At 38.6% G+C, this 15,813-nt stretch overlaps 1 protein-coding gene across 1 annotated transcript in view; it reads right to left on the bottom strand.

Annotated features, from left to right (window-relative positions):
- adgrf3b (adhesion G protein-coupled receptor F3b) overlaps positions 1 to 15,210 on the bottom strand; it is a 28,696-nt gene extending 13,486 nt beyond the window's left edge. Inside the window, exons 1-5 of the mRNA XM_071201908.1 lie at positions 14,971 to 15,210; positions 10,244 to 10,304; positions 8,382 to 8,394; positions 7,377 to 7,514; positions 6,187 to 6,339 (exon numbers count right to left, since the gene is read on the bottom strand). Of these exons, the coding sequence (XP_071058009.1) occupies positions 6,187 to 6,339; positions 7,377 to 7,514; positions 8,382 to 8,394; positions 10,244 to 10,297 (358 nt within the window). The 5' untranslated portion in view covers positions 10,298 to 10,304; positions 14,971 to 15,210. The remainder of the gene's footprint in view (positions 1 to 6,186; positions 6,340 to 7,376; positions 7,515 to 8,381; positions 8,395 to 10,243; positions 10,305 to 14,970) is intronic.
- Positions 15,211 to 15,813: the final 603 nt, after the last annotated feature.

The raw sequence follows: 15,813 nt of genomic DNA, 5'->3' as shown, positions 1-15,813 counted from the left end.
GTCTGCCCAAGGACAATTTAAGGTAAAACCTAATAGAGGTGTCATACATAATAACCTAATAAAAGTAAATGTAACAACTACTACAGTGCAACAAAACAGGAAGATTAAATGTGGTCTCTTAAACATAAGATCTCTAGCATCTAAAGCAATATTGGTAAATGATTTAATATCAGATTATAATATTGATATATGCTGTCTCACTGAAACTTGGTTGAGACATGAAGAATATGTCAGCATAAATGAGGCCACTCCACCCAGCCATGTCAACACTCATATTGCTCGAGGCACGGGCCGAGGAGGTGGAGTTGCAGCAATCTTTGACTCAAGTTTACTTATCAATACTAAACCAAAATGTAATTATACCTCTTTTGAAAGCCTCGTTTTTAGTCTTACGCATCCGACCTGGAAAACTTTGCAGCCAATCTTATTTGTTACAGTGTATCGTGCACCAGGTCCTTATTCAGAATTCTTATCAGAATTCTCTGAGTTTTTATCAACTTTGGTTCTTAAAACAGACAAAGTAATTATCGTAGGTGACTTTAATATTCATGTTGACGATGATAAAAATAGCCTTACTGTTGCATTTAACTCTATATTAGATTCTGTTGGTTTCTGTCAGAGTGTAAATAAACCAACCCACTGTTATAATCACACTCTCGACCTTGTTCTGACTTATGGTATTGAAATTGAGCAACTATTAGTCGAACCGCATAATCCTGCTTTATCCGACCATTTCTTAGTAACTTTTGAAGTACTGTTACTAGACTACAAAGCATTAGTCAAAAGCTCTTGCAGCAGAAACCTATCTGTTAGTGCTATAGCCACATTTAAGGAAGAGATTCAACCAATACTTAACTCGATAGCATGTCTGCATGTAGGGGAGGAAACTTATACAAAATGTACACCACCCCAAATTGATCATGTTGTTGATAGTGCTATAGATGCGCTGCGAATAAAATTAGACTCTGTTGCTCCTTTGAAAAAGAAGAAAATAAAACAACATAGATTAGCTCCATGGCATAATGCCGAAACCCGCAAAATAAAGCAAAAGTCTAGACAACTTGAAAGGATATGGCGTTCCACTAAACTTGAAGAATCTCGTTTAATTTGGCATATTACTCTCAATGAATATAAGAAAGCACTGCGTAAAGCGAGAGCAGCCTACTACTCTTCATTAATAGATGAGAATAAGAATAATGCAAGATTTCTTTTCAGCACTGTAGCCAGGCTGACAGAGAGCCACAGCTCCATTGAGCCTTCTATTCCCTTAGCACTCAGTAGTAATGATTTTATGTGCTTTTTTAACGATAAAATTGTTACTCTTAGAAACAAAATTAATGACCTCTTGCCTTCGACCAGTATAGTGTTATCAACAGCTCCCGGAATCGTAAGTTCTAATATTACACTAGATAGTAAACTAGAATGCTTTTCAGCCATTAACCTTGAACAATTACATTCAATGATTCTCTCTTCTAAACCATCAACGTGCATGTTAGACCCAATTCCAACTAAGCTGTTGAAGGAAGTTTTTCCATTAATTAGCACTTCTTTATTATCAGGCTATGTTCCACAATCATTCAAAGTAGCAGTGATAAAACCGCTTCTTAAAAAGCACAACCTCGATCCAGAGGTTTTAGCCAACTATAGACCTATTTCTAATCTTCCGTTCCTCTCAAAAATTCTTGAGAAAGCGGTCGCAAAACAGTTGTGTGATTACTTAAAAAACAATGATTTATTTGAAGATTTTCAGTCTGGCTTTAGAACACATCATAGCACAGAGACAGCTCTGGTTAAAGTCACAAATGATATTCTAATAGCCTCAGACAAGGGACTTGTCTCTATTCTTGTTTTGCTCGATCTTAGTGCTGCATTTGATACTATCGACCATGATATCCTATTGCAAAGACTAGAGCACTTAGTTGGCATACAGGGTGGCATACAGCTTTAGGCTGGTTTAGGTCCTATCTATCTGAACGCTCTCAGTTTGTACGTGTTAACGATGAATCTTCCACGCAAACCAAAGTTAGCCATGGAGTGCCACAGGGCTCAGTGCTCGGACCTATTTTGTTCACATTATATATGCTTCCGTTAGGCAATATTATAAGGAATCATTCTGTAAACTTTCATTGTTATGCGGATGATACTCAACTATATTTATCAATCAAGCCTGATGAAATTAATCATCTAAATAAAATTCAAGACTGCCTTAAGGACTTAAAAACGTGGATGACCTTAAACTTTTTGATGTTAAACACGACCAAAACTGAAGTTATTGTACTTGGCCCGAAGAATCTACGAAACAAATTATCTAAAGACATACTAACTATGGATGGCATTAATTTGGCCTCCAGTGAGACTGTAAGGAATCTTGGTGTTATATTTGATCAGGATTTATCCTTTAACGCCCACATAAAATCAATTTCAAGGACCGCCTACTTCCATCTACGTAACATTGCAAAAATCAGGCATATCTTGCCTCAAAACGATGCAGAGAAACTAGTCCATGCATTTGTTACTTCTAGGCTGGATTATTGTAACTCTTTATTATCAGGGAGTACTAAGAAGTCAATCAAGTCGCTTCAGCTGATTCAAAATGCTGCGGCTCGTGTACTAACCAGAGTTAGGAAAAGGGACCACATTACTCCTGTTCTGGCTGCCTTACACTGGCTCCCTATCGAACACAGGATAGAATTTAAAATTCTTCTTCTCGCCTACAAAGCCCTTAATGGGCAGGCGCCATCTTACCTTAAAGAACTCATTATACCCTACTGTCCTACTAGGGCATTGCGTTCCAAGAATGCAGGGTTGTTGGTTGTTCCTAGAATCTTTAAAAGTACAATGGGAGCCAGAGCCTTTTCTTATCAAGCTCCACATTTGTGGAATCAGCTTCCACCCTATCCGTTTTTAAGAGTGCGCTTAAGACCTTCCTTTTTGATAAAGCTTATAGTTAGGGCTGATTAGATTCAGCCCCTAGTTTTGCTGATATAGGCTTAGTTTGTCGGGGGACATCTTACTTCTTCCTTCTCTCTGTCTATACCCGTGTACACTCATGTTCCGATTAACCCAGCTTCCCCAAATGTCTTTCTTTTTGGTGTCTATATACGCTGGGATCCGGAGTCATGGATGATCCTGCGGTCCTGTGTCCTGGATCGCGAGCGCTGGATCTTGAGTCGTGGCTGTGGTCCTGGATCATAGGTCCTCGATGGATATCCTCGTGGATTCATCTTCCTATTATACACACATGCATTTCCAAACATTTGGACTACCTATGTTGCAAATGTATTATCTTTTCAATTTACACACGGCATCTATTGCACGTCTGTCCGTCCTGGGAGAGGGATCCCTCCTCTGTTGCTCTCCCTGAGGTTTCTCCCATTTTTCCCTTTAAACTGGGTTTTCTTTGGAAGTTTTTCCTTGTACGATGTGAGGGTCTAAGGACAGAGGGTGTCGTATTGTCATACTGATATTCTGTACACACTGTGAAGACCACTGAGACAAATGTAACATTTGTGATATTGGGCTATATAAATAAACATTGATTGATTGATTGATTGATAGACTGTAGAGATTGTAGAGCTCACTGAGCCAAATTTGATATGAGGCTATTTAAATAAAAGATTGACTTGATTTGACCTCAATTTATACACGCAAACTTGACTGCAGGAATGATCTTTGACAAAACCATGGATGTATAAAGGGAACTGGATATATCGTTGGATGCTCAGTGGCGCATGAAGCTCAAAATGGAGCGCCTGTACTGTAGATTTCAAAAGGCACCCGTGGTGGGCCCATGGAGCATGCTCACTTGAGTTTTCTGTAAGCCCCGCCTCCGATCTCCTGCCCTCTTCTCAGAGTCAAATGAAAGGTGAGGGAAGATAACCCTGGGTTTGGCTTTTAGCGCTTTATACAACTTTTAGATTCTAATGATTCAAATAAGGGCTATAAAAGTGTTCGTACTGGGTAGTTTATTTAGTTAAAATTATCATATGCTGATTAACTTTATTTATCTAAATAGTTATCACCGTAATAAACCATATTTAATTTCACATTCTGTTCTTGTTTATATCATATTCTATTTAAATGTATACAGACTTCTAGCACAACTTTAATTTTAGTATTTTATATATGTTGCATTGTTGGAGGAGCTCGGGTCATAAGAATTTCATTGCCAGTTCTACACTGTAGCTTTTGTTCATATGACAATAACACTTTTGAATTTCAATTGAATGAACAGACAACTCTTTCCCAATGTAAGTCAATGTGAAAATGTATTTTTGGCCCAGTGCTCTTCCTGGGGGCTTGGACAAAACAGCTAGTGTACCAACTGTACTGCCATTAGCAGTAGCAGGGAGTTAGCTAGGCTGACCCTCAGGCCCGGTTCCAGAACAAAATGACTCAGGGTGCATCTGAGATTAAAGAGGGTGCAGTGGTAAAGTGCTATTTTTATAAGTGGGGAGTGGACCCAACACCCTCTAGAGGGGTCCTCACCTCCTCTAGGGGTCTATGCTCCCCCGGGAAGATTTGTTAAATATTGAAGTTAAAAGCATCAATCTGGTACACTTTGAGAGCAACATGAAGAGATCTATGGATCTATGTGCTCTTTGCTTGATTCATGCCTTCAGTCCCTTATCACGTATAAGAGCATGGCGCCAGTTGTTGTAGCCAGTTGTGGTGAAGGCATCTGACGTACTTGAACCGAAATGTCTAAATGCATAGCAGAAGATGGCATCTTTTTGACATGAATATTCCATCTCTGTTTTGAAACCATCAGCTGCAAAATGAGCGCCGTACCCCACTGTACAGGCGAGTTGAGTACTTTTTTAGATATACCTGGGCAGGCTCTGTTTTGCAGAGGTCCTCTGGCACTTGCGGGCCGCTGAGGGGTGGCGGTGTTTGGGGCAACGAAGACCGCTGCGGCTGCTCTGCCTCCGTGGGCGAGGCGGGCGTTATTGTGCACGACAGTGGCCGCGGGTAACGTCCCCATGATCTGAACTGTTATTACCTGCAGTAGATGCAGTGTTACCGCTGGCGATAAGGGCTGGTTGTTTTAACCATGTTCTGATGTCCATCACTGACTGCTGTGTAAGCACTTTGCAGATGACGAACGCGCAGCGGCACAGGTCACGCGCACCTGACATAATAACGTTACTTACCGTTTAAATTGACCAAATAAATACAGCAGACAATGTTATTTTTAATTTATTTTATTTCAACTAAATTCTTCTTCTTATTATTACTATTATTATTATTATTAGTATATGTAATATTTTTCACTTTTTTTTTTTTTTTCACTTTTCATTTTTCAAATGAGGTTGCATAACGACTCAAATGAGGGTTCAATGCAGCCTTATGCACCCCCGTAGAACCGGGCCTGCTGACCCTGGATGTATACAAATCATTTGATATTGCATGAAAGGCGGGACACATTCATTCCTATTCATTTTGCTCAGTGCGTATGAAGCCAAAATGGCCTGACTCGTATAAAACTACCGGTGTCTGGGCTCATAGAGTGTGCAGGGTCATGACCGGTCTCGGCTCAGTTAAACGAATGGAGAGCGAAATTAATCTGGATTCAGTTTTTAGGCTGTTTTACATCTTTTAGCACCTAATAGTTTAAATAAGGACTTTTCTAATGTTTGTACTGGTTAGTTGATTTAGCAAAAAGAAATAGGCTGATTTAAACTTTGGTAACACACATTAATACAAAATCATTTTCCTTCATTTCATAAAAAGTAAAAGACACTTAAAGTATTTGCAAAGTAAAATACCTTCCACCAGTTACATTCAGGGACACAAAGCCATTCAGCACATCAAATGCAGCTTTAAGCTTTAAAAAGAAAGAACATTATATTATTTATATTTTAATGATGCATTTAATGATGCATTACAGTGACAAACTTTTGAAGAATGTATACATTTGTGATAAGAGCGAGATATGTCTGACAAGTTTTTACCTGAGTTTCATTATTGCTCCCCCATATTTCGGGAGTATTCAATCTCACTGATCCTTTGATGAGAACTGTGAGAATTGCAAAAAGGAGCATTTTGTGATATCAACATGCATATGTGTCCATATGGAACAACAATGAAAGAGCATTAACACAATCTAGAAACACACTAGTGTGAAAGAACACTCTGCAGTCACCCTTATTCCATTAAGTCAGTTTGTCAACAGCACTCTCTTACCATTGACTTTGGCGATGCAGAGAGGCGTGGTGTCGGACACGTTCTGAGCGCAAGGCGTTTCCCTACAACAGTTGTAGTCGTAGCACACTGGGTTGCTCCATATGTACCCGGTGGAGCAGTTGCAAGAGGTTTCATCTCCAATAATCAGGCACTCTAAAAAGAAAAGCCCAATTACAAATCATTTAAGTCCTAGAAAGTATTTCTATAAAAGAAAACATCTCATCTGTGTTATCTCTTAGTAAAAGACATCCTGAGAGATAATACATTGGTGAAAGAAAATGTGGTCTCATCAATATATCATATTATAGAAGTGTATTTGCTGATGATATCTATTGTTTTTTTCTAAATAATAAATGCAAAACCGTTTTGATCAGGATTAAAGATCAAAACAGTCAGATGAAGAATTCATTGTCATATTTCGTTACTGTCTTATATTCAGCTGCATGGCTGCATGGTATTTCTTGCACTTTGCTCCACTTTTGCCTCACTGTACCAGCACTTTTTACAGAGAGGTAATCCATCATTTTATAATGGCAGGTTACTGGCTTTTCAAAACCCTAACATAGTTAGATTCCATTTCCCAGTCATTGATTTGTTTCACTTTTTCACACTCATTGCCAAATCTTCCAATTGCCCTGACAATGTTTCAATTTGGAACCAATTCGTTTTTCTCTCCTTCACTGCCTTCAGATGTGTATAAGATAAGATTAAATATACTTTATTGATCCCATTTGGGAAATGTGTTGGTCACAGCAGCATGTAAACAAGGCATTGCGCACAATGTGAAAATGAAAAAGGACTACTGAATAAACAGACATAAACATAAAATATAAACATCTCAAAATAGGAAATAAAACAGAACTTAAAAGTAAGAATATATACATTATGAAGCTGTGCATTTTAGCACAAATATAGCAGACATGGAGCAACATTAACAAATAATTAGAAAATTGTGTTTCTGGCCACAAAACACAATTTTGTTTGAATTTACAAATCTGTCTTGAAAGGAAAACATCCAAAATACATATTTAAGTGTATATTTGACTAACTTTATTGATTTACTTATGTAGATTTCTCCTGAATTCACCTTGAGTAAGCACTTGGAAATATTTGATTGCAATGTCCCATTCACTGTCTAAAAGAAGAACCGTTTGGAATAATAATTAAAGAAAGAGGAAAGAGCTTCATACCTGCCACCACTTCACTTTTTAAGATGGTCACTGTTGTTGTGTCCACTTGCACTTCTGCAGTATTCAAAGCCAACAGGATGCTGTTGGCATCCAGTGTGACATTACTTGCCACCGTCAGTTCAGCAGTGAAGACATATTCTAGAGCAACATGCAATATTTTAATAAGCTGCAGATGTATTACGGTGGACAACGGGCTGAACTTTCAAAACAGTGCAAATATAAAAACACAAATGTGCCAAAACACATGCAAATGAAGAAAGTCTTCACCAACATGACAACACATGCGCAGCGTTTACTTAAAGCGCTGCATAAATGAAACGCAAAATGCAAATATAACACGCTACAACAACAAAAAACACTGCCAGAAGCTCAAAACACAGAGTGATGCACACTGCTGGGACCGAAGCACTTGTTGATGTGCTTGAGGATTAGAAAGTTGGCCGACTGTCACTGGAAATGTATCTCAAATGTAAGTTTTATTGGCTTATTTTAATAATATTATCATATGATTCCTTCAGATATTATTGCAGATCTGCTGTTAGCTAGCTAGCTAACGTAACTATAGTAATTTCAAATACAGTATACTGACAAAAAACACACAATTATGAAACAGACTAACTCTGCCTGACAGTTGGCCAACTTTATAATCCCCCAATGAAAACAAGCGCTCCGGTCCCAGCTGTGTGCAACAAAACACATTTCATAACTTGTAACCCTAATCATTTAAATAACAGCTATAAAAGGGTTCGTATTGGGTAGTATATATAACTTAAACAAGTGTACGCTGTTTTATAGGCGTTTCTTTCCGAATGTATGTCAATGGGAAGAAGTATTTCCTTCAACGGCCGCCCCACTTCCTCAGGGCTTAGTTAGCAAACCTACCAATCAAAAAATACTATTTGGCCTCAGCCCAGTTCTTTAATCCTGGCCCAATATGTTTACGTTTATCCAGGTATTTTACTGAATCTCCTTTATGGCAGGTTATTATGTAGATAATAAACTCACCTGCTACGATGACCTGCAATGGAAAAAAGGGCGAACACAGAATTAGTCTTTTTGTCAAAATAAAACTGTCTAGTTTTTACATGCTAAATAACGCAGATTTATATTCAAAGTTGATTTTTGTTATTGGAAGTGTTTGTTATTTATACATGCAGCACTCTTCACTATTGATATCAAAATCAGTTTAAATATAATAAACTACAAATGTCATCATGATGAACTTAGTCAGCAGATTCAGGTTCCTCGGTGTCCACATCACTGAGGACCTGACATGGACTCTTCACACCACCACCATCACCAAAACAGCCCGACAGCGGCTCTTCTTCCCCCGCAGGCTGAGGAGGTTCAACCTGGACTCCAGGATACTCTGCAACTTCTACAGGTGCACCATAGAGAGGATCCTGAGCTTACAGGTGCTCCATAGAGAGCATCCTGACCTTCTACAGGTGCCCCATAGAGAGCATCCTGACCTTCTACAGGTGCACCATAGAGAGGATCCTGACCTTCTACAGGTGCCCCATAGAGAGCATCCTGACCTTCTACAGGTGCACCATAGAGAGGATCCTGACCTTCTACAGGTGCACCATAGAGAGGATCCTGACCTTCTACAGGTGCCCCATAGAGAGCATCCTGACCTTCTACAGGTGCACCATAGAGAGGATCCTGACCTTCTACAGGTGCACCATAGAGAGGATCCTGACCTTCTACAGGTGCCCCATAGAGAGGATCCTGACCTTCTACAGGTGCACCATAGAGAGGATCCTGACCTTCTACAGGTGCACCATAGAGAGCATCCTGAGCGTCAGGTGCACCATAGAGAGCATCCTGACCTTCTACAGGTGCACCATAGAGAGCATCCTGACCTTCTACAGGTGCTCCATAGAGAGGATCCTGACCTTCTACAGGTGCACCATAGAGATGATCCTGACCTTCTACAGGTGCTCCATAGAGAGCATCCTGACCTTCTACAGGTGCCCCATAGAGAGGATCCTGACCTTCTACAGGTGCACCATAGAGAGCATCCTGACCTTCTACAGGTGCTCCATAGAGAGGATCCTGACCTTCTACAGGTGCTCCATAGAGAGGATCCTGACCTTCTACAGGTGCACCATAGAGATGATCCTGACCTTCTACAGGTGCTCCATAGAGAGCATCCTGACCTTCTACAGGTGCCCCATAGAGAGGATCCTGACCTTCTACAGGTGCACCATAGAGAGCATCCTGACCTTCTACAGGTGCCCCATAGAGAGCATCCTGACCTTCTACAGGTGCACCATAGAGAGCATCCTGACCTTCTACAGGTGCTCCATAGAGAGGATCCTGACCTTCTACAGGTGCTCCATAGAGAGGATCCTGACCTTCAGGTGCACCATAGAGAGGATCCTGACCTTCTACAGGTGCTCCATAGAGAGCATCCTGACCTTCTACAGGTGCCCCATAGAGAGGATCCTGACCTTCTACAGGTGCACCATAGAGAGCATCCTGACCTTCTACAGGTGCTCCATAGAGAGCATCCTGACCTTCTACAGGTGCCCCATAGAGAGCATCCTGACTGGCTGCATCACGGCCTGGTACGGCAGCTGCACCGCCCTCAACCGTAAGACTCTACAGAGGGTGGTGAAAACTGCACAGAACATCACCAGGACGGAGCTGCCATCCATGGAGGACCTCTACTCCCAGCGGCTCAGGAAGAAAGCCAACCGGATGTTTGTATTATGTCTTGTATATATCTATAATGCCCTGTTGAGGAACCTGTGACCCAGCTCAACTACACTTAGTTGTGTGTATGACATTAAACCCTTGAAATCTTAGTTTGAGTGCTGGCCAGAAAATGTATATCATATTAAAATACGATGCATTTTTACCTGAGCGTAGAGGTACACAGCTCCAATCAGAAAAAGACAAGCCCTGGAAAACATTGTCCCTCTGGTGTAGAAAAAAAGACAAGTATAACGACATTAGCATCAATTAAAGACAGTTAATATGTATTAACAAATGTGCATACACATACAGGAACAACACAAACATATTAAAGTCAAAAAATATTTGATGTAGAACAAAATTCCTGATTTTCCTTGCGGGGAACAATGGGGAAAAAGTTTATCTTATCTTTATTATCATAATGATCACTGATTATTAATGAGTTTGAACTGTTGTAACAAATTGTACATCCACAAGTCTTTAATCAGGACCTGTGTATGATCTTCTTTTAACCTCTTAAGCCCTGAGCCTGTTTTTCAGGTTTCAGGCTCGAAAATGCCACAAACACAACAAAGACTATATCTTCACTTCTAAAAGGGGTACATTAATAATATTTTCTCTCAAAGCAAGGTTACATCTGCGAGTTGGATGTAGAAGTGTCAGAATCAATATGGATGTTTTTATTTTAAAGTAAATGCAGATGGAACATAGTAAAAATATGTAAATTCTAATGTCCGCCCAAAAAAAAACCATTACTTATAGTGAAAACCACCCTTGAATGATGGGTTAGTAGACTAAAAGCTTTAGGAATCCAAACTATAACATATAATAAGTACCCTGTATCAAGATTGATGCAAAACAAGTGCAATTTCACCTTTTTAGAGAGGTTTAGAAAAATAAAGTCCAGGCAGACTCACCTCCGGATAATTTGGGAACCATCAGTTCCATTTGAACTTTTTCACTGTAAAAATCATTTTATTACTTTGAATTATCACTATAGGTATTCATTCCATCCAAATACAACTGTTGTGAAAAAAATAAAAATAAAAACATACTCTGTCTTAGGCCCCACGGACTCGAAATCGCGTCATTTGCAGGAAACAACGTCTAAGGAACCTTAATATTTAATAAACTATGAATATTTTATAACCATATAATGAGAAAAAACTCATTTAACTGATCTTTTTCATATTTCTTTTTAAAAAAAAACACACAATGCTAACAGTGAGCCTTTGAATAGGCCCGAGCGAAAAATGCTAACCTATTACTGCACCGAATATCACTCCTAGCTCCCTTATTACTTATCCTAGCTGCACATCCAACACATTGTTTATGATCGTAAAGACACAGAATCTAACGGTGCCCACCTCAACACTGAAAGATACAAACTCGCGACGTTATCAACAAAAACGTACATCAAAACAAGTGACGCTAGGTACTAACATGCGCTAGGCTAACATCGCTCACCTTCCTCTTTGTCTGGTCTAAACTGGTCTTCAATGGCATTAAAACGATAAAAAACGATGATGTAATTAATCCATAGGTTAATATCCAATGGGGCTGTGTCCCCTTTGAAATGTTCTGATAATCTATAAGCAATAAAACTGCAATTCCGTTATCTGCTGTCCGCTCTGTGCTCCGTGCGCTCTGGGTCCTGCTTCCTTACGTAGTAAACAATAAGTAAAGTCTGCTGCGTAATGTACTTAAGCTGGCTGGCATTCTTTATACTTTACGCAGGACCATATCTCTGGAACCCATTGGTCGATTTGGGTGATTTACACCTTTTTCTTAACCATTACATCCAATAGTTCCCAAATCCACGTAAACATTACCATTGCGGACGTAATAGAGAAGCAAACAAAACATATCTGAAAGTACAAGCCTGGACGGCAAAACTTTATACCCAGTATATTGCCATAAATATGCTGATGGATTATCAGTAAACATTTCTACGTGACACAAAGACATTGGATTAACCTTGAGCGGCGTTTTTATTCCGTTGAACACAACTTTTGATCACAAATCAAAAAAGGTAAGACGTAATTATTATAATATTTTTGAAACCGGATGTTGTTTACTTTCTCTTTAATGGCTGATAGCTCCAGGAATTCGGGGTCCTACAGTAATGACATTACATGTGTGGAATCTGTGGAGTCTCAGCTTTAATCGGATATCTTGTTTGTGCAGTTACGATAAGTAATAATGGCATTTCTATCGTGAGTGCTGTGCAAAAGTCCGTTAGCATTAGTTAGCATTTTTTCGCTCCATGCTAATTCAAAGGCTTGGTATTACTCTTGTGTTTATTTTAGCTAAAAATGGTTCACATTGTCAGTTAGCTGAGTTTCTTACCGTTAAAAGGGTATATAATATTAATAGTTTCATAAATGTTAAGAAGCCCTGAGACATAGTCTCGTAAAAAAACGGTGGGAGGGGTCCACTGGGGGGACCCTCGGGCTTAAGAGGTTTTTTAAACATTGTACCATAGACATCAAACAATGCTATTCATGTTCCTCTGAGGATGATTCCTTTTATTTTTGGTGACGCACTAAGTTTTTGCTCTAATGCCTTATTGTCTAAACATTTTTTAATGCCAAAATAACGTTTACATTTGGACATCCATTAGTTTCTACCCTCAGAATGTAAGACGTACAGAATAGCTCTTTTTGGATCTTCGACAACTTCTAGGAAAACATGTGGCTCTTTAGCTATAGTGCTAAATTCTAATATATGCTAATCAGCTAGCGGTGGAACGAAAACAAAATACACATTTAGGTGATTAGTTTACTCATTTTATATATCTGTGTCTGTAGATTAATCAAACATTCAAATAGTTTGCATTGGACAATGCATTATTAACACATTCAAACTGAAAATTACAGAAAACTTGTCATTCAGAACAAATGTTTTAATGTAAGTAATCAACTTGGGAAGTCCAACAATTTATAAAATCTAACAATATGGGCTGTTTAATTATTCTCCACATAGTGAGAAACCCCTACTCCAGTAGCACTGACAGAACACACCAATCTTTACATTTTTCATTCCAATCTATATTCTGAAGGTTTTTAATGAGGGGTGTGTTCATATGTAATTCATAGCCTGATTGATGTATTTGTGTCGTAAAAATAGGGCAAAAATGCATTTGCTTTTTTTTAAATTACCTGTCGACTGTATGTTTTTATTTATTTATGGAGTGATTAAAAGAGATGTTAAAAGTTCCCTATGTAAAACACTTTTACTTTTTCTATATCCAATTTTTCAATTTCTTTTCAGAATATGTATGCACATTTAGTTAGAAGGTGCCTAATTGGCATTTTTAAAACATACCATTTCAGAAACATTGTAGTAAAAGAACAATTGCCATCCTTAAAGTTATGATCTTGTGAAATAAATACAATGACTAAGGGCCTGGAAAAGCAATACAAATCAAATAAATCTCCAGCAATCTAAATATATACACAACACTTATTCACTTTTCCGTCAGGAGCAGTTGGGGTGAAGCGCGTTGCCCAGGGACACAATGACATGCTGACTGCAGTGGGGATTGAACCAGTGCTCCCCTGATCCAAAGATATGCACACTACTCCACAGTCTCCCGATTACACAATGTAAGCCGTTCCTTTAAGTTTAAATGAACATTTCTGATGTATTGGTGTATAATCCGAGCATTAACATGGTTGTATTAAAACTTGCTTGTCACTCTTATCAGGCTTGTTTGCATGACTTTGAATTTGGACTATGAATGCAAACAGAGTCAATGGTTTTGCCTGCTTCCTGTAACAGTGCACTGCCAACATCAGAGGCTGGAGGTCACCTGTGTGGTCGGGGGCCTGTTAATGCGGTACAGGTGATGCCCACCTCATTTTCATGTTGGGTTAGGATATGGCTGCCTTTTCGCCATTATTACACGCTGGTTATATAACTGCGGACCATAATATATACAATTGTAAACTGGAAAGTTGACTTGAAGTTGATTAACTGTATAATGTCAACAGATTTCACATAATTGTATTAGGTTAGTTAAAAACAATAATATTAAGGTATCTTTTTTAAATTGTCTCACTTGTACACAGCACACACAGTGACATTTAGACTGTGCATTTAACTCATCTTATTAGGAGCAGTGGGTAGCTATAGAACAGGAACACATTAATGTTGTTACCATTATAAGTATTAAACATGTGGTCATAATAATGGAAACTAATATGTTGGTATCTTACAATGTAAATTCTTGTAAGCATGAAATATATTAAGGGAGGTAAAGATCCCAAAAGTAGCATTCCAATCTTTTATATTTTTGATAAAGTCTGTAGAAAATTCATTATCCAACACATGAAATGTTTGAAGATGAAGTTTCCAGAAAGATACAACTGTTTTCACACCTCCTGCGCTGAACTTTTTTTCAAATCCCCTCGTATTCTTCGCAGCAGTCATGTAAGTCAAGAAATCTCCATTCAGTCCAACTTTACAATATCAAAAAATAAAGGTAAACATGTGGCCTGTGAAAGAGTAAACTTTCTGATGATAACATTATCTGTTCCTTATGATTCATTGCAAGAACAACAGAGTATTTTTACTCTGAATGGTAAAGCGTTTAAATGTGACTTTCTAAAAGGCTTATACAACAACAAGGACAGCCCGTGGATTCAAACAAAAGTGACTTTTTAGACTAAAGAACACTCTGAGGATGGGTTTAAGGATTGGTTGTTACATCAGACCAAACTTCTATTTACACATTTCAAGGAACGATTGTAGTATCGGTTAAAATTTGAATGGGACCTTGGTATTAGCAATTTTACATTCTAAAATACAGTGTTATACTTTTTTTTTGGCCTCTGTGCCGATCTCATCTTCTAACAAATAACATAATACATTCATAAAAAGCTCTTACCTTGGTTTATACTCGCAGTCATACAGAAAGCAAATGCCTAACACGTCAAAGTAGCCGCACTTAGCAAACAGAAAATCGTCCGTGCTCCATATCTATGAGGCTCACATCAGAAATAAAGTCAAAGTGAGTGCATGTGTCAGAAAGACTGGTTTAAGCTGGAAAGTGTGTGTGTTTTCAGGGCGGTGTTTATGCCATCAATGCTGGAGGACCATTTGCATTGATGGCATATCTCCATGCCAGCTGGACTCGTCAACAAACACACAGCCTTTCAGCTTTCCATGGATATTTGTCTACCAAATCCAACATTCTCCTTCAGGAGGTCACACGCAGCCGCCTGACTAGCACAAGTTGTGTTTGTGCTGTAATTCAGTAAACTGGTGTGGTGGAAATGATTGATATTAACTAGTGAAAGAGATGTCTTTCTAGTTCTTTAATCTTTTGCAAAAGAGGCAAACAACCATGACCAGATCACTGGTCCCCCACCTAGTGACTGATCACCTTCCTGAGCGCTGAGACCTACTGTCTCTCGACATGTAAGGCTTACAGAATTGTATTATTTATATGTTAAATATAACATCATAGCATTCAACATATATATATATATATATATTAGGGCTGTCAGTCGATTAAAAATATTTAATCGCGATTAATCGCATGATTGTCCATAGTTAATCGCGATTAATCGCAAATTAATCGCACATTTTTTATCTGTTCTAAATGTACCTTAGAGGAATATTTTTCAAGTTTTTAATACTCTTATCAACATATGAGTGGACAAATATGCTTTATGCTAATGTTTATTATCATTTGAACAATGACAAATATTCTCATGAATATTAAACA

This window comes from Pseudochaenichthys georgianus, chromosome 24 (assembly GCF_902827115.2).
Source record: "Pseudochaenichthys georgianus chromosome 24, fPseGeo1.2, whole genome shotgun sequence".
NCBI lineage: Eukaryota > Metazoa > Chordata > Actinopteri > Perciformes > Channichthyidae > Pseudochaenichthys > Pseudochaenichthys georgianus.
The sequence above is the reverse complement of the archived record's forward strand: the minus strand, read 5'-3'. Positions and strand labels throughout refer to the sequence as shown.